This window comes from Melospiza georgiana, chromosome Z, assembly GCF_028018845.1.
Source record: "Melospiza georgiana isolate bMelGeo1 chromosome Z, bMelGeo1.pri, whole genome shotgun sequence".
NCBI lineage: Eukaryota > Metazoa > Chordata > Aves > Passeriformes > Passerellidae > Melospiza > Melospiza georgiana.
In genome coordinates, this window is record NC_080465.1 from 39,394,798 (window position 1) to 39,419,180 (window position 24,383).

General features: G+C 35.9%; 1 protein-coding gene across 9 annotated transcripts in view; it reads right to left on the reverse strand.

Moving 5' to 3' along the window:
- SMARCA2 (SWI/SNF related, matrix associated, actin dependent regulator of chromatin, subfamily a, member 2) overlaps nt 1–24,383 on the reverse strand; it is a 117,946-nt gene that overhangs the window by 9,878 nt on the left and 83,685 nt on the right. For 8 of the 9 annotated variants that reach the window (XM_058043490.1, XM_058043495.1, XM_058043489.1 and 5 more), the window contains one exon: nt 8,844–9,061. In XM_058043490.1, coding sequence (XP_057899473.1) covers nt 8,844–9,061 — 218 coding nt within the window. Of the gene's footprint in view, nt 1–8,843; nt 9,062–10,853; nt 10,961–24,383 lie in introns of those variants that run through there. The other variant, XM_058043497.1, reaches the window with a different exon arrangement.

Genomic DNA, 24,383 nt, shown 5'->3' on the forward strand with positions numbered 1-24,383 from the left:
AAAAACCCTGTTAATGAAATAGACAAAAGCATACAATGGCCAGGTAACTGTCACAGCCGAGTCTTACTTATTTTTCTCCTGCCAGCAAATAACTGAAATTTTGGCTACTGCACCTGTCATCTCCTTTGGTATGGACTCACACATTCATTACTTTTTACTTCCCCTGTCCAAATGTTTATAGAATGGATTTAAAGGCACCAGCCTTGTTCTTCACCTGTGTCTGTGTCATGCTACATGACAGAACTTGTCTTCATCACAGACTGCCTTCACAGTGAAACTGTAAGCAATACAAGGAAAAGCAATGCATTACATATACATTCTACACAACTGACTGAATTAATGTGTGTTTCTATTAATTTGAAATTTGAGGACTGCATTTTTATTTGGTTTTGGGTTTTTTTGGTTCACAGAAGGAAGTGTTGAGCAGTAACAGCTGCAAGTGAGATCAGTGGAGTTTCTTCTGAACATACACAACACTATGAAAACCAGCAACTGGATCTCAGGTGCCCAAACAGTATCTTAAAATTTAAGTTTCTATTCCCTGTTTATAAAAGGAACATAAAATACTCTAAAAGAAGTACTATATCTGCAAAACATTCAGATTCCTTAGGAGTATTATACAGAAGCCTAGGGAGAATTCAGCTCTTCCTAAGTGATCAGTGCCCACCTTATACATGCAAGGCACTGATTGTGAGGAAAGCAAAACAAAACAAAGCAGTATCCTCTTGCACCATTACACAGCACACTGTAATTTACCTGTCTGCACTGGGGTACTCTATGAGTGTGGATTAGCTATACAGAAGGACTATCACTGCTGTGTTTTATTTCAGCAGCCTTAACAGAAATTCCAATTTGAGTAAAATTACTGAACCACTGATGCTGGGTTTCTTCAACTGTGCTTCAGAGTCTAATACTGAACAGAATTACTTCAGTAAAAATTAAACTGCCACTAATAAACAAATTCTGATCAAATTTTGAAACACGTTTAGCCTATTTGTCCTACTGATGGAGTTTCTGGTAACTATAGCTTTTAATCTCATGGCTGTATTCTTTTCTCTTTTTACATCCACATTCTCTTACACACCCACCCTCATATGGTATTTTATATTAAAAATACAACTCATAAATTATTAAACAGCAATATTCCATTTTCCAAGTGCAAACTCAGTCAACTATGATTTGTTCACACATTCTATTAAACTAAGAATGCCATAGAAAACCCTGAAGATTTTTCTTGATATAATTAATTACTGAAAATCACTTATGGTCATGAAAGAAAAAGCATTAAGGGCATGACAGAAGACTACAGCCTGATTTTTGTCTACTCAGATCAATAACAGCTTATTTTGTTCTATCATTTTTATAGAACCTACTCTCACAAAGAAGTATTATCGTGCACTCCCATTGTATACGTGCATCCATACTATAAACTAATGGGATCTTTTCTGACAATCTCAAATCGCTGTGTTGTGGATACAGTAGGTGAAAATCAGTAATTATTAATGCAACTCTGACTTTAATCCTTTTGCTCACTTATGTAATTAGAAAATAATAACCACAACAACTACCACATAAAAATCATGTGCAGTAAAAAAAAAAAATCACTTATGGTTGCCTAGCAACTAGCAGGCTACGTGCAGAAAAGAAGGACCAGAATAAATTAAAAGATCTGACTGTGAAAGAACTGTGACAGTTCATTGCTACTGCATCAGCTCAACATGCTAGTCCCATGTGTGCTCACATTAAAAACACCTGCATACTGCACAAGTTAAAACAGCATAAAGAAATGCTGCTTATTTAGAAAATGTTTTTTGCCTAGAAAAATATTTGTGTGCAATGTTTTTAATTGTCTCTCATTTCTGTCAAATGGCTTACAAGATGCATACAAGCATATAATTCCACCCTTTTAGTCAGTATCATCTTTGGTGAAATGAAATGCAGGAACCCATTTGTATGAGGCTCTTTTTTATATTTGTTTTCCCTGGCAGTATTTGGCCAGAAACAAGCTGCCACAGGCCTGTTAGAAGTATACTACTACCAACACTCTTTCTCCTTTGGCATTAAAAGGAGAGATAACTATAAAGCTGAAACTGCAATATGTTCTCGTATTTCTAGTAAATTTCAAACTTTTAACAGATAATGAAATTCAATTTCAATTCAATTTCCTCAGTTTCAAGAATGAAAAGTCTTGCATGCTTGCCCCAGTCAGAGCGCTCACAAACAGAACCAAAAACTCCACCCCTTCAATTTTTTTCTATCCTTATTTGAATGTGGTCAACAGCTATGTGATACCAGGAGAAGATTTTGTGAAGTTAATTGCTACACCACGCAAGTCCTTACTTTTAATCTATGAATAGATCAGATGGCAGGTAGGGGACAAATGAAATCATTGTAAGGAACAGAGCAATCAGCATCCTGGGACCCTTGAATTCAGCCGTTGATATTTATGCAAAATTAATGCAAAGTAGTGGTAGCATCAAACTGGTAGCCAGGAAACATTAAATTCTGATGCAAGGCAGAAGAAAACAGTGCGTTTGTAAGGAAGTTGAAAGACTGCAAGATATTAATGACAGAATCATAGAGTTACTTCTGTTGGAGAAGACGTGGAATATCCTCCCGTCCAACCATTAAGCAAGCACCCAGTCTACCACTAAGTGCCACATCCTCACACCTTCTCAACACCTTGAGGATAGTGATTCTACCACTTCCCTGGGCAGCTGGGTAAAATGACTGAGCACTCTTTCAATGAAGTTTCTCCCAATATCCAGTTGAAATCTCCCCTAGGGCAATTTGAGGCCATTTCCTCTTGTTCTGTTACTTGCCACCATGTAGAAGAGGCTGAACCTGTCTCAGGCAGCAGCCATAGAAAGAAAGCAGTGACATGTTCCCTAGGCCTCCTTTTCTCCAGGCTAAAACTTCCTCAGCTGCTCCTCACAGGACTTGTGCTCCAGACTCTTCACCAGCTTTGTTGCCCTTCTCTGGACACACTCCGTCACTTCAGTCTTCTTCTAAAAGTGAGGGGCCCAAAACACAGGATTTTAGGAGTGGCCTCACTAGTGCCAATTACAGAGGGACAAGCATTTCCCTAAAACCTGCCAGGATGAAGTGTAATTTATTTTCTCTACTTTACTTTTATTTATTTAATCATTAAAAGAAAGCTACACTTACAGCTTGTCTTCCTCTGAAATAAACCATAAAGAGGAAAACTACCACAAGAGAAAAAATATAGTTTAGGAGACTAAGTCTGCATGTTATGATGCAGATCAGCAGCTGGGGCTCAAATGAAGCATAAAATTTCCTTATTATGAAAGAAAAACTATCAGCAGTAAAACCCTCCCTTCTTTCAAAAGGTTACAGCATTTTAAGTAGACATACAAACTGTTTTTTGTATGCCAAACTGATTTGGTGGTGCCAGGCAATAGGATGAGAGGGAACATGTAGATAACAATGCACAGAAAAGTTTCACCTTAATATGAGGAAGAACTGCTTTACTGTGTGGGTGACCATGCACTGAAACAGATGGCCCAGAGACTGTGGAGTTTCTCTCAGTGGAGACATTCAAGAAATGTCTGGAGCAACCCTGTGTCATGTGCCTTGGGATGACCCTGTCTGAGCAGGGAGGCTGGACCAGATGACCTGCTGTAGTCCCACCCAAACTGATCCATTCTGTGGTTCTATGATTTTGTGGTGTGAAAACATAACATACATAACATATGATTCCATTATATTAATTTCTATGGACATTCCCAATTTTGGAGGGTGAGAAAGACAAATTAAAAGCATGGGAACTGTAAAAACATGTGACAATAATGTTGGACTGATGCAGTGCAACTTGCTCTCTTCTAAACAGATGTTTTACACTGCAAGGCTAGAATAAGGTACAAGGGTATAACGGCACTTAAATCGTAGTTTAAGAAGTAATTGCAACAAAATCTCAGATTAATATGGTTTGCAAATGGAGTCTGCAAGGTGAAGCTTTACTTGGGCAAATCAGGATCAATGTGTAACTGGAAACATGTTTCCAAGTCCCTGAATCTAGGGTCCTGTTACTGTACATAATCATATAGAACTTTTTTAAATCAAGGAACAAAGGCCAAATCTATTTAATTATTTCTATCCCACCATTCCATATGGAAAGATTACAGAACTCTTAATTAACAACTTGTATGAATTAATAAATGCTTCCAGTCATATAACCTTGTGACCGCCATCTTGTACTTTTACATATTTCTACACTTTCTATATTTATGCTTTCCTTCTTTCCCAAGTGTGGGAAAGTGAGAGCAACCATCTTCCCCTCTCAAGACTGGATAAACAAACCAAGCTGCATCCTCTTTTTAAGTCCTTCCATGCTACCTATCACTGAAGTAATTAACTTTTCTTGGTGTAAACGAATCTTTCTTGAATGGAAAAGCATGCACATACCATATAGAAGCTTTAACAGTATCACATATAATGACATACACCCATAATGAGTATTTCCATGTCCACATATGCAATAGTGCCACAATAAGGCTCCTGTTTTCTTATGTCTGGACAATATTGATGGATCATAGTTGGCTTTGACCAATAATTTCTCAGGTAATTCTTCTCCTGTCAGTTCCACCTGAACTGGTGCTTGAATCAGAAGAAATGTTTATGAATTTCTTATTTTTTGGTACTTATTTGAGTACCATATAATGCACTCTGAGATAGTGTACTTCATGCCATTTCTTTTACTCCAGACATAACTGTGTGCAGTCTGCTGTGATTAACACACCACTATGATGTTTTACTTCTGCTCAGGACATTCCTCATTTTTAATACATATCATAAATATATTGTGATCTAGGCCAACACCAATTCTCCAAGACCTCCTTTTCAGTTTATAAGTGCCTTTTTTAACAGTGCCTTCAGCTAGGTATTTTTACTTATTTTCACTCAGATTAATGAGCTTACTCATGTATCTTTCTTTCATACTAGCTTGTAATGTTCCTATGGTACCCTAAAAATGCTTTAGCAAAATTGTAGAATCATAATCTGGGTGAGAAAAGACCTTTGAAGATAAACTAGTTGAACTTCTCTGCTGTGAGTGAGCAGAGACATCTTTCACTAGATCAGATAACTAGAAGTCAGAGGATTCTGACCTTTTTTCTTTCCTACTTTTGCTTCATTACAGATCTATTCTCTATTTTAAATGAGTATAGATGAAAACGACATTAATTCAGCTTTGACTATTGTGGCAAAGCAGTGTAGAAGAATAAAAAAGGATCTGAATCTGCAGTACCACTACATGCTTTATGGTTTGATACCGAAAGCTGAGTAATGAGATCACAGGTACAGTTTAAAAAGGTGGCAGTGACTTCAATAGTAATTTCTATTGGAGCATTATAATAATCATTTGGAGCATGTACCCCACAGTTCCTCAGACTGAGGTATTAGCTATCTGTTTCCAGTTTAACAAAGATAAATATGAAGATAAAATAAAACCTGTCAACATGAAGGAAATCTTGAAGCACATCACTCCATATTGAAATCCAATGCAAAAGAGACTGCATAAATCAAGTACTGCCAACTCGTCAAAGACTTCAACAACTCTCACACCAAAGGCACTGAAGCAGTGCAAGCTCAACATTCTCAGTGTCCTCCATCTTTGTCCTTTTTCTCCTTTTTAAACTATTTTCCTTATTATATGGGACACATCCTAGACACCATAATTTCAGGAAACGAATGCTGGCCGTCAGTCAAATCAAAATCTCACCGCAGTTTTTTCTCCTTCAGTGTGTATCTAGCTCTCTAGAAATACCCAAAGAAAACCAGCTTTTACTTGTAAATCGCTCTCAAAGAACTATTAAACTTATTGCCAGTGGAATGTTTCATTAAAATCAACAACACATTGTGATTCACAATGGGATATTGGAGGACTGCTAAACTGTACTGCATGAAATAGAAAAATAGAAACTAAATGGTCAAAATTGTATTGAGGACATGGAGGAAGAGCAAATTGACCTCAATACTGACTTCCACTTTCTTGCATTGAGTTCTTTATCCGAGGTTTACAGGTTCTGGGATAATGACCTCTGCATTCCTTTTTTTGAGAATCATATGCTGCATTTATTCACACTAAAAATTTACCTAAAATATTGCTAATATGTCTGTTTAAACTAGTTTTGATCTTCATATTTAAGTTTGACTGTGCATTTACTATTTACTAAAGCTCATTGTTTGTATTACTGAAATCTTTAGCTTTCCTTGACAGAGACAATTTTTTTGGATGCTTTTTAAGTAAGGGAGGAAGGGTGGTACTTTTCCCCAGTCATTTACGACTAAAGTCAAGTTCTAGACAGTTATGAAAGCACTTGAAGAATCCTTCCCTGCATCAACATTAGACAGTGTCACCACAAAAAAGCAGCCAACTAGAATTTCAGATTTTTGTTAGAACCATGGATCTTACCTTTTTTTTTTTTTTAAGGCTTTAATAAGAACAGAAATATGGTTCTGTATTTAAAAGCAACTCTTCTCAAAAGCAAGGGAAAACATGAGATAAAGCATGGAGAGACTTAATAGCTTAGTAATGTATTCTTTTCACTTTTTTTTTGTGCTGGACTTTATTCTGCACAAATTTACTAAAGATTGTAGAATTGGCTTTTACAAAGTAACTCAGCCCTAAGTCAGTAAGATTTTGAATGTGTATCACCTGATCACCTTTTGGCACACAATCAATTCTCCATGGCTCAGATGAGCCCTCTGGACTTATCGTAAAGAAAAGATGAACATCTTTTAGCACTGATTTAAGCTAAAGACAACGATGATTTCAAACATTCAAATACTAAATACATGAAACCCAATTTTTTTCCCCAGATGAAACTCATGGCCTACTTTTCTTCCAATTAACCTGTCCCTCTATACTTGCCCCAATTGCCTTCACACTCACAAAAGCCCAGAGCTGAACCAACACTGAACCCCCAACAAAATTGAAGGGTTCCAATGCCTAAAACACACTTAATTCTACAGCTGCAAATCCTGAAAATATTAACTGAACTCTAGAGCAAGTTAACGCCAAATATTTTAAGGTATTTAAAGTTCCCTGATGTCTAAATTTGTAATACTATTTTTTCATAGTATTAGGTGGTTTGATGTTCTCTCACAAGAAAATTAGACTGCAGAAACTTGGAACTCCTCCTTATAACTTACAACACTGAAGAGCTCAGTTTAAGATGTATTTTTAATTCCTAACAGAATAGAGGTCCATACACTTTTTCAATTGGAAGTAATTTTGTCTTGGATAAATGTGGGCTCCAGGGAGAGGAAACAGTATGCCTTGTCACTATACAATAGCTCAGCTGTTAACTTTTTTTGACTTAAATCAGATAGGAACTTCCTGGGGGCACAAACATCAGGTAAAAATCTATAACCTCCCCAGAAGCCATCAGTTACTATCAGTAGCTATTCCCTACTGAAGGCTACTGGAAGCAACTTTACTTGCTCTTTCAAAAGTGAGAAGTAGATATCCTGATCAGAAGTGCTTGGTGCTTCAAAAGAAGGTTCAAGGCCAAGGGTCCAAAATTCAGAGATGCCTCCTTCCAGTCCTAACTGAAACACCTAAACTTAAACACTTCTCCCTTCTCAGCTGTTCTGTTAACTGAGAGTCACAGCAAACCAAATACATTGAGACTGTAGTCAGCTTCTTGCTCATCATGTATGTTGATATGAATGCTGCTGCAATACAATAAGATACTTTTTGATGTACTCCCTAAAGAGCCCACAGATCACAGAATGGTTAATTTTTAACAGTTATGTCCAAAAAACCTCAGAGATCACAGCAGTGTGTGCTTCACCAAGTACCACCCAAACTACCCTTGAGCTAGAACAGATGCAGACCTAGAACAGTAGCTGCAAAAAAGGGCAGAGTGAAGTTGCCATTTGAAGTAAGCAACTGAAAGTTGTTTACAGGCAAAAATTACATTGCTACATCTAGATGCAGGTCACCTAATGCAAATACTTCTTGATTTTCTCTCAATGCATTTAGTATTAACTTAGTTTGTAAGAGGTGCTATATGATCTACGTAATTCAATGCACAGCAAAGAAGGCATAAGCACACAAGAAGGCTTTACTGATTTCTGGCAGATACAAACTGAGTTTAAATGCAAGTTTTGCAATCAAGTCTGATTCAAAGACATTATGAAATAATTCTTAATTTCTTGCTCATGAAGCATAGGTGATTTGCAGTTTTAAAATCTGCAAAAGAGAAGTCTTCAAATGACATTTCAGTTTAGAAAAAGTGTTGTTCCCTGAAGTGCAACTATTTTGCATATTTTTATGCTGAAAATGGGGATTTCTTGACAAAGAGGCTCCCATCTCTGATGTTTCAGTATTTCTGTATTTTTTCTTTTGGCAGCTCTAATGCTCGTGATATGAGCCCTACACATTTTGGGCAGTCTTTCAGTCTTTCATTGTAAGATCCATGTAAACTTTAATTAATAAATCTGTAGCCATGTCTTTGAAAAGATTTATTTCAACACATGCTCACTAAATTGAAGGAAAACCCTGCTCAAGCTGAATGTTCTTAAGTACACACCTTGAGCAGAATTATTTCATTCCTAAGCAGAAGCTCTACACTTACTTTTTTCTTACTTTTTAAAATTGTGTTTCGACAACCTTCTATCAGATGGGTCTTAAAAAAAAACTCTACAAAGCCTGAGACTTTCAGGACCAGGCCCTAAGAGGAATTACTCTTCAGAAAACAGTGTCAACATGTCTCTCTAAAGACTGAAAAATACGAAGTTGCTATAAAAGGCAGAGAATGGTGTCAGCAGGGAGGGAGAGAGCACATATAATAGAGATAGACTGTCTCCAAGCTCACCTGTCCTTGTAGTTTATCACAGTATCAATGATGGCATTCATTTGTTTTGTCAGTTTGGGCGGGTTGGGCGACAACTTCTCTGCAGGAGGTCTGCCTCTTCTTTTCTTTGCTTTCTCTCCATCCTCCTTCCCAGAGTCCTTATCCACGTTTCTTCGTCTCTTTCGCTTCTTAAGCCGGACTTCCTCTTCCATTTCCTCCAAATTGCCGTCTTCAATTGCCTGACAACCATGGATTCAAAAAGTATGATTTTTAAACAAAAGAGATATTGCAAAGGGAAATAACAAACTATATTTAAAAACAACAATAAAAACCCTCTGCAATTCCATAGAATGCAGATAATTTGACTCTAAATGCTCTGTTTATTTACAAACAAGAATACAAGAAACTGACCTATTAGCAATCAAAGAGACACCAAACATTAACTTTTCCTAAGGATCCCACTATAATCTAAACATGTTCTTTTATCTGAACCTTGAATTCTGCACCAAATCACATTTCACACATACTGACCGGGGGTACTGTCTCAGTAAATGTACAGAAAGCATTCATTTTCTCACACCAGTGTCACTTCTGGGTTACACAGTTCCATGCAAAACAGACTTTGATACCACTTGTTTTCAAACAGGACAATCTAAATTGTGCTCAGCTCCCAAAGCCAGTTCACATGCAGTTCTTTGCGCATATGCACAAAAGAGAGATACTTTATGTAGTAACAACTCCTCTTCTAAGCCTTCAAAGCAACTTTTAAATCACCTAAGTGTTAAAATCATCTCAAAATGTATAATTTTCTTCAGGAATAGGAACCATGAGGTAGGAAGAAGCACTGCCAGTATAGTGGTTTGCTGTAAACAGGACTTATAACATGGGATACATAAAACCCATCCCACAAACTAAACCATACTCATAGTCACAGGCAATTAACACTAATTTCAACTGTTTCAGTTACCTGGATGTATGCTTTTAACCAGACCCAGCAGCTCTACACGGAGGGAAAAAAACTGCTACAAAAACCAAACTAGGAATAGAGGGAACCTGTTCACACACATTATCAGATCCACATCATAAAGCAAGAAGCTGAACTTTTTGTGATTTGAGAAAGCAAACAAAAGAAATAAAAACACCAGGTCATAAGACAACTGAAATTAAAAATAACAAATAAAATAAAAGAAAAAAAATCTTAAAACTACAGCTCTCTAATTAAAGCTTTCTCAGAACATAACTAATGTTGATATTTGTCGCTTTTGCTTCTCAATATTGCCTTGAGTACATGCAAATGCTAATCAATCCTTTCTCATAGCTGAAAGAGCTCTAATCCTAAGGCAATTACCTTCATTTCTCCACAGCACCAAACATGGCTAATATTTATGATCATGTGAGCATAACAATCAATATAAAAAAGTGATTACAGCCTAGACATAATTTTTCTCAATTGTGCACAATGTCTCTTCAAAAACGTTTTGTGAACAAAACCTGATGCACAACACAAAATAAGCTGGCATGTTTAAAAAAACAGTGGGATTTTGAAATCTGTTTCCTATGCATCCTCCGATGTGCAAATCCACAGGCAAGCACAAAAGCAGAATCCTGTGAGACAGCCGGAAACTAGGCCTTAATAATCAAAAGACAATTTACATCACGCTTCTAGCATTCAGATATTCACTATGAAGGAGGCTCGAGATCTGATGAGTTAGGAAGAAAGAAGAAGGGGAAAAAAAAATCTGCACACAAATTCATTAATATTCATCTGGCTAAAGCAGGACACGCGCTATAAACCACTGAGGCTAATGAAGATTAAGAAAAGGAAATTTCTCTGCATATCTTGGAAGCTAGAAAAGCTAACAATAAATACAGCATGCAAGGCTGTCAACAGTTAATGTCATTGCTCTCCTCAAGCACTCAGTTGTACACTGAAATATGGAGAACACCGACTTTTGATGTGTTACACACCTACACATGCCTGTGATGTAGTTCTACTGAATCTTCAAGACAGCAATGAAAAAGGATATTTACCTTACCACTATCAGCAGGCCGGCTATCGGAAATCACAGTTAGTGGGGATAAAATTAACAAGCCAGCAAAGCAGCGAGCTGCTAGTCTCTTCATCAGCTGATCAGGAAAAAAAAGAGAGCTGGGGAAAGGCTATGTTTTCATATACAAGTAATTTTATTTTACTGAAAATTTAATACTGAAAGGATTGTGGATACTGAAATCTGCTGTTTCATTCTACCTACTACAAGGCCTGAAGCCTTCCTCCTTCAGCTGGTTTTAATATTGACAACTACTTATCATATTTCTCCCCTTATGACTCTAAGCATTCAAATTAGATTTTTAGCTGATTCTTGTTATTACTTTAATAATAATAGAACAATTAGACAATTTCATGTATGATTTTAAAACTGAAATTGCTTGCATACATTTTAAAGATTCTTTCATTACAGAAAATGTATTCCTACTGCCCTACAGAGAACAGATCAAGTTTTGGTTACTGAAACTGATACAATAACCTATTCTGATTTAAAATAAATAAAAAAAAAATAAAACCAACCAAGTAATCATTCTGTTAACTTTGTTAACTTTTTCTGTTAACATTTTTCTGTCCTTCAGAAAACTTCACTTAACTACAACATATTTATATTTTTGCTTGCTAAACAGATTTTCTACCACCAAAAAGACAATCACAGTGGTTTTGTCATCACAGAATTTATAACATCTCACTTAGAATTCTGCATAAAATTTTTGGTTAGAGTAGGCAGTATTTTGGGAAATAAATATTAGCAAAAAGAAAAGATAAAAGCTGGGATTTTTAAAAATATTACATATAGCAATTTAGTAAAGACAAATGATAAAAAGAAAACCCAAGTAAACTAACATATACTCTTGCACTCTTAAAATCAGTAGCTAGCAGATAGCAAAGGAAGTCTTAGCAAATTACAAATCTATCATCAAACATTAAACTTTCTATTTAGCCAGTAATAAATCAATTAATTACTATATTAAGTTTTCAAAACTTCCATGTATCAATGTAAACTCAGACAGCTTTAAGGTCTTAGTGACCCCACTCGAAAATCATTTTGACAATATAAGCAGTACAGAAATGTTGCTATTACATCTCTTAACATTTGTTCTCAAGAGACAAATTTGTATTTTGTACATAAACAATGACATTTAAAACTAAACCTACATGCTTTATTTTGTCTTAAAACTGTATCATATGAATCAATTATCAGCAGATCGGTTAATGCTCTGTGCATGTATCTACACATATGATCCAAGCATGTGGGTATCAGCAGCAACATATTTATTAAGCAAATTCATCTGACTGAGTTCTTTGTTAAAAAAGCTTACTATTCCAGGCCCTAAGTGCCACACCGAAGAGAATGCCCTTCCAAACCTTTGCCAGTACGATTATGATACAAATCTCAGGCAGAAATCTCCAGTTCGTGACAGATGATGGGCTGTGTGAGAGTGCAAAATAAGACAGACATCTTCCATGTTCAAATGCCTCTGGATTAGTGAGGCATTGAACAGCAAGGGAGGCAAGGAAAATAGTACACGAATAAAAATTTAACACTTTCCTTCCATTAAGGAAACTGGACAGAACAGTACCAAAAGAAGTCTGTACACCTCATATCACAGACAGCTGTAAAAATTTAATGTCAAATTTTGTAAGTTGTCAGGCATCTCATGAAAGGCAAATACACCAGTGAAATATGAGGACCCTGCGTTAAGTTCTGTACTGACAAAATGTTCCTGCCTTTCTGACGTATATTGCTGTAACTTAGTCCATGTACACAAACCAATTTCGTTTCTAAAGAGGCAAGAGCACACTTATGGATTAAAGAAATCAAACTGTCTTCTTCCAAAAAGAAGCTTCCACCTCCCAAGAGCAAATATATATTTTTCAGGAGGCAAGCAGAAGTTACTTCTGAGACACTGTGACTCCCTATTGCTGCTTGCAATTAGATTTTCATCTTTTCTAAAGAAGAGCTGTTTTGAGGTAGAAGCATTGTTAGGGAACATCGTTACAACATTGATACCTGAGCTCCAAACAGAAAAAAGTAAGGATAAAATGCAAACTGTTTATTTTCTCCATTTGAAAGACAGGATACTACATATGTATTCTTCTGTTGGTGATAATACAGCACTGTGACTCAACACCTTTTCATATCAGAATTACAGATGCAAATAAGGATTTAGTACTAACAGCTCAGTTTTGTTTCACGACTGTGTTCTGCAAGTCAATAACTGCGTAGGCCTTATACAACTAATATGTTTTAAAATAATTTTACAGGAATCAGGTAAGTCAAGTGTGGTCGCAGAGTGAATTAATGGAGGTGCTCACATAAAATCAGCTTTGGTGTCTAAGGCCTGTCTCATTTAGATGGTGAAACACTGCAGCACATAATTATTTTTCCTTTGACTGGAGATAACTAGGTAACTAGAAAATTGAGACATAGTGAAAGCTATCAGTACTACATACAGTCTAAAAACTGGACACAGAGCAGAAGTGGCACAGAGCCATATATTAAGTCTGCTTGAAGCTGTTCAGATGAAACAGAATATGAGTACAGGACGTGCAAACTCTTTCTGTGTCCCTCTCCAATTTTACCTTAATGAGATGAACATTCAGAAAACTTGCTGCATCTCTCAACATCAATGCTCTGTGCCTCTCCAACTTGCAAAGTTGAAAGATAGTTATTCTAACTAACATGTAAAGAAATACCCTAGCATGGTAATTAAACTCAGTATTTCAAGAGAAAGCACTTAAACATAGGTGAACAGAAAAAGCCCACACCATCTTACCAAATCCCTGAACATAAATACTAACCCCATCACACAAAATCTCCAAAAGAATGAGCTTTTTTGGGAACAACAAGTAACTTAACAGGGCATTTTAGTGACTATTGGCCAAAAGGCACTAAGGTTTAGTGCTTTAGGGCTGTTAAGCACTTAAAACCAAAAAACATGTCACTAGTGCAGTAATGAACAGCAGATGATGCTTTGCAAAATGAAGTTCACATTTATGACATTAGAAGACAAGAAAGGAAGAAAAGAAACCTAGGGACAGCTGACAATAAACACCAAAAACCCTAAAATGACATCCACCTAGCCTTACCAATTTCTCTCTTCAACATGATCTTTCTTGGAATATTGTATTGGTATTCCAAAAACAGTTTTCCTGTTTTGCCTTTTTTTTTTGTTGGTGATGGTTTTTATTTTTTGGTTTGTTTTGTTTTTGTTTTTTTTTTTCTGTCTTGCTCTGTCTGAAATACTTCCATTCTTTATTTTACATTTGTTCTCAGATTAAATCTGGCAACCAATGAAGATTTAAACTTTTCACTCTGCAGTTCACATTCTTAAATAGATCTCTTCAAAATCCAGTTCTCTTGCTTGTTTTTTTACAAATAACATTCCTGACATCTGGGACTGCTTCTAATTTTCTCATCAGAATTGTTTCTAAGCTCTGTACATCAAGTTTCCTTACATCATAATTGTATCTTGCTATGCAACAACATAGAGGTCGGTATACTAGATAAAGACTGCGAGGAAAAATGATTTTAACACTTGGCAATTAGATTAAAGGGCTTAAGATATTCTATCAACAGTGCAATCAATACATACATGAAAATAATTTTAAAGGTTGGTGAAGAGTTATTTTAATTCAATTTCACCTCCTTGTTGACTATTACTGCACAACAGACCCACCAGTCTAGTTTTTCTTAGACTAAACTAAAACAGAATACAGACCACAATCTGTCAAAGGGAAAGAATTTGTGATTACATCCAGTTTCAACTTGCTTTCATCAAAGTATTATTTTTTCTAAAAGCTCAAAATGCAGTTATTGAAAAAACATACCAACTTGTAATACACAGTCTTCTCAGACAGGCTGAAATTCCATCAAATATGGTAAATGAGTTCTTCAGTCATATGTTCACCAAGGAAGAGTCTGTGTCGTCACATCACTGAAACTAGCATCTTTTTAAGAAGTGTGAGAAAATAGACTGTTTTCTGTTTTGGATTTGAAAATTATTAAAAGTTGCCCAATTATTTCCACTGAAACTCCAGCTGCCTATATTTAATTAGACATTAAGGAGAACAATAATGTAAATTATAGGTTTTTCCTAAATTCTGATTCAAAGACTGATGACAAAATGCTCTGACACAACCATGCAAAAATATGAGTTATCTTTAAAGAGAAATGGCCTCAACCAAAACAATAAAGCATAATATTAAAAAAAAAAGGTAATGACTTAAAATATTAATAGGATCAAATCTTTTATCATCAGTGTTTTCTTTTGGGTGTGAGAATATTTTTTCAGGTCAAATATCCTAATATTTCATCTTGATATAAGATACCTTAATGCAGAAGCTCCACCTTTAATATGATAATTATGAAGTAAAGCATCATGCAGAGCCAGCACTGATAAACTCTCTCTCAGTTATGACAAAACCCACTGACAAGTACATAAAATTTTCTTCTGTTCAAAAGTGAAATCTTGTTAAAAAGAAATTTAAAAAATCTGTAATTAGTCTCATTTGTCCCTCTCCCAAAAGGCAAACAGGGATGTTAAACGGAACTTCTCAAGCTGATTTTGCACCAATGAGATTTTCAAAAACTTTGGGGACAGAGAAATTGAAGAGCACAATTAACTACTCATGATACCAAGACCCCACTGCTTGTCTACTCAGTGAGCAGTGGAAGTGCTCCGTTAGAGGGAAGGAATTGGGTTATAGAAAGAAACAACTGTATCATGCTGACTATAAAGATACTTTATTCAAAAAATCAGAGCACTGAGAAAATACATACTCAATGTGTCAAGACCCTGAATGTGAAACTACTCAAAAATCATCACTATTCTGTGGTCTACATTTACTTAGCCATACTCTGAGAAGATCTAAAGGTCCGCCAATTGTCTTCTACAATTGTCTTCTTTTCAAAATGTCTTGCTAAAAAGACTTAATTTCAAAAACCTCTTGACCAAGCCAACCTCATCTAGGAGCAACAGAAAGATGAGAGAGGAATCTAAAATAACTCTATGCCAGAAATATTGATATCATCCTTTTACTCTTTATCACTGAACTGTTTTGTTGTGGTGGGGTTTTTTGTTCGTGTTTCCCAAACCTTCTTCCTGTCATTTTAGAAAGCTAGATAACCTGCTGAAGAATTCTTGTCACTTACAGTAATAAATCCACTTATGAACACAGGGGTAAAAACTCTCTCCTTCATGACTGGAGGACAATTTATAATGGAGTTGTGAAATATTCGGCAGGAAAATTTCCAGACGATAAACAAACATATTCCAAAAGGGATCTCACAATCTCTCAAGTACAAGGTATCCGAGTATTTCAGATTGCCTTCATATAGTACAGAACTTTAGAGCAAATTGATAACTCAAAGACTAAATATTGTTAGCAGACTGGTTCTGGAAATAGTTGCAGGTATCTTTGGAAGTATGATTGGAAGTAAAATTGAGAGACTGAGTGAGATATAACTAACTTAAAAAGACACTGGAAGACTGTAAAGAAAATACCGCAGGCACGTTTCCCAGCTTTGGATTTACAAGCAGTCCATCTTGAACTAAAATCTAAGCCGTGACAGAGATGTCTCATTTTATCCCCCTTTATTTTGCTCACTATGTCAGAGATACAGGTGCTTGTTGCATAGAAAAGATTCTGGAGCATTTAGGGACTGGTGCTACTCAGTGAGGAAGTGAAAATAGGGAAGGTTTCCCCCTTTTTTAATTTTATCAGTCTTATTAAGAATTCTGATGCAGGAAAGCCTATTACAGGAATGTAGTGAACTCTATACTGACAAAGGCATTGTGAGATAACTGGTACTAGAGTTACGCTTTTTCTTAACAAAGTACATTATCTTCCCTACACAAGGGGCAAGGAAAGTTAATTGCATGAGAAAATCACCTTTTCTGATGGGCATCAGGAGAAGGTGGGTGGCAGGGGGTGGTGGTGGTGGTATCTTTTCTCATTTTTTCCTAAATTCTTTTAAAATAATAAGCTTGGAATTTAGTCAGCATTAAACATGTTTCTGTCTGAGAACAGATGTTATTGGCCTCTCAAAAGTTTAGAAAGAAAATAGTAATAGCTTGTAATAGCTTAGTTTTTACTGAGAGTTTTGCTTCCAGAACTTACTTCCTTCTTTGGTCTAAAATAAATCTTTTACTCTTTTACCGAAGGGATTTATTGCCCTGTTGTTCTTCTGAGGTAATTTTTAAATTTAATCTTTAACGATTTGCTAAAATAGTTCATGAATTAGTTCAGAACTCATAAACAAAGCTTAATTTAGTAGTATTGCTTTTAGCACCTATACTCCATTCAGGCTCACAGACAAATGTCATAGAAGAGGAGGAAATATGCTGCAATGAAGTTATGGAAATACTCATCAATAATAACCACATTCAAGAACAAAGAAGAATTCAGCATTACAAGGATTTATCATCTCCTACTAAGGTTAAGACGTCGTTTGCTTTACAAGGAAGATCATGCATACAAAACCTATCAGAAACACACTTATATCTGACTACTTAGAAATAAATAGTTATTCAGGATGGCTTCTTTTCCAAGTTCTGAAGCAAGTATTTACAGCTGTGTTGTATCCCACATTTCGCAAAATACTGTTACTGTTGCAGGTTTCTGAGTAATTTTAAGCAATGTTAATTTGTCTTTTTCCCTTGACATTTACCTTTTTATAAACATGACATCCTTTTGTTGTGGAAAAAGAAGGAAACCTTTACTTCACAATGTCTACTGGCAGACTAGCAGTGTGGATGAGGTTTGCAGCTCATAATACTAACAACTAAAGATTTCTTCTGTTTGATTTTACTCCTAATGAAAAAGATTTTTAAAATTCAATTTGAGAATGGGAATTAATGGATTTTTAAAAATTATTTTTGAAAAAAATGTCCAGGTGTTTAGCCCTTCTTCATTCAAAAAAAATTGTCTCCTTTATCTTCTAAGACCCTACTAATTAATCAGAAAAATACCTGGTATAAAGACAGGGTTTATACCCTCATCAGACCAGCTCTTTGCAAAGAAACTGCAGTCTTGGCACTTTCCAGGACATTTGCTTCCACTGATCATTGCAAATATTTGCAGCAACAGGCATCTGCTCTATGGTAAAGATAAAACTGAAAATTCTAAGCACTGGCAAAAGTAAGAAGCCATTACAAACTCTCTTGTTCTGCGACATACTCAACAGCAGGACACAGTATCTTAGAGTGTTTCCTATGAAGAACAGGATGCCTTTCCTTCCATTATGGAAACAACAGGTGAGGACTAAAACAAAAAGGGATACTGAGCAGATTTCCAGCATGAAATCACTAATTTTGAGATAAATCAGTAGTGTTACAATAAGTGAACTATTTACCTCTCACATAAACAGATATTCAGGGGTGCCTTCTAAACTGCTCAGAAAAACAGTAGAAGTTTTCTCTCTTTTTGATTCACAGAATAATAGACTAACACAAGGCTTCTAATTTAAAGATGAGCATAAATTTTCTGTGCCCTGAAACCCATGGCTCTTAATGATGTAACAAGAGAAGTCTATGGTACAAAGCTTGAACTGGCATTTTTACATACGTCGAAATAAACTCAGCTACTGCCAATAGTCAAACAACCAAATATTTTCATTCACATGTTCTTCTTTCTTATATTTAAGTATATTCACATATTCTCAAACATAATCTTTTATTCCAAGTTTAAAATGTGGAACAGTAAATGGGAGCAAGTAAATATAAGTAAATGGGAGCAAAATTGAGAAAATAAACTCAAAACAAAACAGATAAAGTATCTTGCACAAAATAAATACATGAGGAAAAAAAAGTAACACCTTTCAGAAACCATTATAGCCTAATTATTTTTCAATGGATGTTCACAGATCTCTTGTATCTACTTATTCACAGAAAACAGCTTAAGAATTTTTGCAATAACATGGGAAATTTGGTTTAAACATCTATCATTATTAATATAAGTACTGCAAGGCAATTAAGAATGGGAAGCACACAGTGTTAAAATAGCATGATATGACATAAACATACTTTAAGAGATTAGAATACTCACTTCCTGTGCCAAAAGAGGAAAATATTTATAGAAATAGATTGTAGTTAAATAATAAATACTAGGAGGTGTCCCTTTATGACAATTCCAGTATAGTTTTTTAATAATTGAGAAGAATTTGGAGGAAGACTGCATGGAATGAAACTAAGTAAAACTTGGAAAAGTTGCTAAAAAAAGCTAAAATGTATGTATCTTTTATGTATTTTATATCAAAACAGTATGTTGTGATGCTACCTTTGAGCACTGATGCAGTGAGTTCCATGTCCTCAGGATGCTTATGAAGGTGCAGTTATATGACCATGCCAGGACTCACAGTAGATCCTGACCCTTTAATATGCATATTGCAACCTAGAAGTAAAAATCTAGTATGACCAGTATCTGTCTAGAAGGCTATTTTGTTCTTCTGGGATAAGTTGCATTGCAAATCACAGTCTGATGAGCACAAACTATTACCTACAAGCAATACAAAAACTTCTTGAAAAGCCAGTGACTTAAGAGTACATGAAGTTTCTCAACAAAATGATGTATAGTATAGTATAGTATAGTATAGTATAGTATAGTATAGTATAGTATAGTATAGTATAGTACATATACAAAAAACTAAAGAAAGGCTGTAAGCAACAACAAAGTCCTTGGTTCTGCATTTGAAACCCAGCTAAAAATGTCAGATGCCTCTGAAAAGAACACATGATGAATAGCCATGGAGCTATGATCTGTAACTTGCTAAACATGCAAATTTCATAGTATGGGACAATATTACATGGTTGTGGTTACTCACAAGTTTTTGTAGGGTTTTTTTTAAGGTTAAAGTTTTACCACTAAAATAAGTAAGTACTGTACTCATCAAGCAGGGTGCTTCACGATGACTCAGGAAGCTGACAGTCACGACATGCCTAAGCATTGGCTGAATAGTTTTTGAGAAATTCAGACTGAAACCTGTGTTCTTCCATATCTGTTAAGTTAGTACTTCCATACTTGTTTACTTACAAGAGAAGACAAATTGCTATCATTTAAGTTGCTACAGAAGTAGTTTCTATAGAAGAAGCAGAGCTCTGCATACATACACCAACCTATCAGAAGAATTATTTTGCCTATATGCATACTGCATAAAAAACATCAGCATACAGCCTTCCATCACCTGCTCAGGTCTACCTTCAGAAGACAGCCTTTTACAATAACGGTCTCACAATTTTCCTCTGATGACAAGGCAAAATATTAAATGGCTCCCTTTTCACAGAGTGAATAAATACTTCGGCCAAAATATACACTTTGAAGGTATGGGTAATTACCTGTGTCACAAATGCAAATCAATATATGAAAATGTAATGTCTTTTTAAAAATTAAAATTAAAAAACTGATATGTGACAGAAGGTTAGCTACCATACCACCCCCACCATTGTTACTTTCAAGTCATGTCAGAGAACATAACAATACAGTAGACCCAAATATTAAAATGTTTGCCGCTTCTTGTTCCATTGTCATATATGCCCCCAGCAACAACAATCCTTTAGACTTCAAATGCAGACTTTGGTTCACGTGGGTTTTGTGAATGACTTAATAGCTGGTTTTATTTCAGTTTTAGAGTCATAGAATATCCTGAGTTGGAAGACTTCAACTCCTGGCCCTGCACAGGAGAACCAGAAGAATCACACCACATGCCTGAGAGCATTGTGCAAATGCTGCTTGAGCTCTATCAGGCTTGGTAACCACTTCCCTGGGGAGTCTCTTCTAGTATGTAAACACCTTCTGCATGAAGAACCTTTTCATAATACCCAATCTAAACCTCCCCTGACATAACTTCAGGTCATTCCCTCAGGTCTTGCCACTGGTCACCACAGAGAAGAGACCTGTGTCTCTCCTTCCTCTTCCCTTCACAACTAAGTTATAACTGCAATGAGGTCTCCCCTCAATCTCCTTCAGGCAGTTGATCAGAATTTTGAACTTCCATGTAAGGAGTATTTCTGGCATCTTAACCACAGGGACTAATTCTTCTTCTGAAAAATTTTGCACTTGAAACAGTAATAATTTAACAAAACATGAAACCCAGATTTTTAACTCTCAACTTCCAGGCTATATCAACTTGGTATGTCAGAGGATACAGCTATTTCAAAGAAAATTAAGTTTATTTTATTCTAATGCTAACAGTACTCCCCACATTTTTTTAAAGTAAGTATGTATTTGGCATTACTATTTAAGGTTATCTAGAGGAGAACAGATGTACAGTTCCACTTCAAGGCATGTTAATATGTGTTATGGTACTTTACATGTAACATTGTATAGTCAAAATCAGACTGAAATAAAAAGAATCCTATGAAAATATGATGCTGTTTTACTGGTAGGTACTCCTCATAAACAGCTGTTCAGATTTCCTGACTTGAAAGACTTTATAAAAAAACAAAATCAAACAATAAAATTTCTTTATGGAGAATATCTTTGAAGAAGAAGCATTTAAGAAGCATTTCAAAGTACTTTTTTAGTTTCCAAAATTAATACTCTTGACCCTGATTCCACATTCTGAGAAAAGACAAGAGAATTTCTGATAAAGTCACACAGCGTGATCAGGCTCTTTCCCTTAGAAACTAACAAAGATATCCTGCCAAAATAGTGAACCAAAGCTATCAGGTAGATGCATTTAATTCCCTCTCATCCATAAAAAAACAAGAAAATACCCTTTCTGCTTCACTAGTTTTAATTTCACTACAATGTGAAAGTACCCTTTTTTCCTTTTCTTAAGTAGATTCTGAATTGAATTTAATGGAAAGGACATGAAAGATAGATAGTAAGTATACCAAATACAAAAATGGTTCAATGAGGCCTTGAAGTCATATGCAATTTTATAACCTTTCAAAAAGCAGCTTCCACATGCATAAAACTTATCTAATATTCACACTGAATATTGGAAAACAGTACCTGGAGCATTCTGGTGATCACTGGTCATAAAATAGACAACACCCTAGGATGATGAACTTTTTCATCTTCCAGTAACAGTCATTTACATGTGACTTTTTCTTCCCGTACAGCTTAACAAATTCAATTGCATCTGCAATTCAATACTACAGAGCACGGTTTAGATCAAAATGCAATTTTCTTCATATTTCTTCTGCGCAAATACTCACTTGATTGTGAAACAGGTTTAGCAGCAACTCAGAAAACTGCAACTGCAACCAGTAATATTACAGAGTAGAAACAAAGAGAGAAAATCAGGGGTGCAGGGGTATTATGCACATAAATTACTCAAATAAAATATCCACTGGGTAAAAATTTTTTTTTCCCCTCTGTCTATGAATTTCAGCCTCCAATACTGACTAAAATCACTACAGACTGCAATACTAATTCTACACACAGGTATTTCAGTACTTAATGTAGGAAGGCCTAAACAACAGGCCCTGTGCCAAAGCTGACCTCTAGACGAACTCTTCAACCAAAAGTCACGTGTATCCATTAATCGGTGAAGCATTATTAGCAATATGATATATGTACCTGCTCACTGGTGAAACACATATTTACCTTTCTGTATTTAGAAACAGGACAAGACCACATCTGGCCTTGTTTGTGGGCGAAGGATCAAAGACAACTCCCCTGGCTCCTCCTTGAGCCTTGGCCAGGCTTTGGGAGAAACCCAACAGGAGGATAAAACCTGATGGTTCTGTATTAGAAGTAATGGTAGCTTACTTATTATAAAACCTGGGGAACTCTCACAGCAAAGTCAGAAGCCTAATCTCCTGCAAGGGGGATGCACCACAGGATTTCCCAGCTGCTGGACATGGTTTTCCAGTCCTTCACTCTGACACCTTCCCTGGGCTGATATGTAGATCTGGATGAAGGATAAAGAAGGGTAACTGTAACCTTTCTTAATCACTATAAGCAATTTTTGTAGTTATGATTAGATGCATTGCTTCTCTTATCCTTTTGTGATTCTTTGCAGTTTTGCATTATAGAACACTACACTATCCCTTAAGTTGGTATCTGTCTCTGACCCTAACCATCAGCACAACACTACTGTAAAATCAAATTCCACTACCCCAGTTTACAAAAATATGTCTTAAAATACCTTCCTAGTATTGATTCTGAAGTTATATATATAGAACTGAAGCTGTCTAAGAAAACACAAACCTACTTGAAAACTTCTAGTAATTTATACCAAGTTATACCAACAAATCAACCCAAATTTACTATCTGCTATCAAACCTGTTAACAGACTATTATAAAGTGTGTAAAATCAAAAATTTAAAGTTCCAGTTGGTAAGGAAACAGTTAAAAACGCACCAAAAATTTTTCCTGCTAGGCAGTTTATTATACCATGTAACTTTAGTAAACATAAACAAAATTTATGTCCATGTTAAACAGTATCATCAGATATTCTGTATGAGTGAAAGCCAGCATTGTTTTTCTTTAAGTAAGACTGACTAATTACAAACCAAATGCATGAATTTCACTTACAATTTTTAGATTAGCAAAACAAGCATAACTTTTACATGTCTGCCTGACATAAATGAGATGCTGTTAATTTTGTCATCAGGTATGCTTCCCTGATCAGCATATAAAGCTATTTCAAATTAACAAGGACAACTAGAGACTACGACTTTATTTATGTCACCTAGCCAGCAATTAAACTGCATGAGAAGCTGAAACCAGATGCAAGAGTCTTGAGGGTCTTTTACCAACTCAAATAAATCCTCTGCTTCTTGAAGCCTGTCTCAGGCAATCAAATTCTTAGTAGATGACCCCTCTCAAAAACAGTATGCCACGGGAACCAGCAAAGTATTTTGTAGTTCTGTAAAAGTGGTGCAGGGACAGAATCTGCTAAAGCATGAAATACGTCCAGAATATAAATGCTTTGTAGATCAGGAAGCAAACTCCTCCTTCCAGATTTTTTTTTAAGGAAATATGGTTGTCATGCCAACAGTTATAGAACAGTGAGCTGCAGCGACAGCTAGTGATGAAGCCTGTTACTGTCTTAAGAGTTTTCCTGGGAGACTGTCAACGAATGACAGGCTGCTCTGGGCAGCATCACAATCTCACTAAATACTGCCTATGATCACAGGTTTCCCTTCTGTTATTATTTTGTCTCTTGCTTCTACAGTCTTGATCTCCTAGCAAGAAGGGAGCTTGGCACACTTGGTCAGTGTACAGACATGCATACAGACCTCATGGTACACTGTCCTTGAGGTCCTGTTGGGATGTGCCAGAACTACACTGTCCAGTGTTGGCATGTATCAGCAGAGAGTTCAGGATCTAACTTAAAAAGAGCCAGCACCTATTCCACAATCAAGAGCTGTGGCTGCTGAATTAGGTAAAATACCTTGAAAAAGATCTAGTCAGCTCCCCAAGACATAAAAGAGACAGCTCAGGACTACACACCAATATTATGAAATTAACATACTGATCTGAAACAGAAGGTTTTGCTCAGGAAACTCTATAGGAAGCTAGCTATAAAGCTATAAAGCAGCTACAGCAAGAGAAGAAAA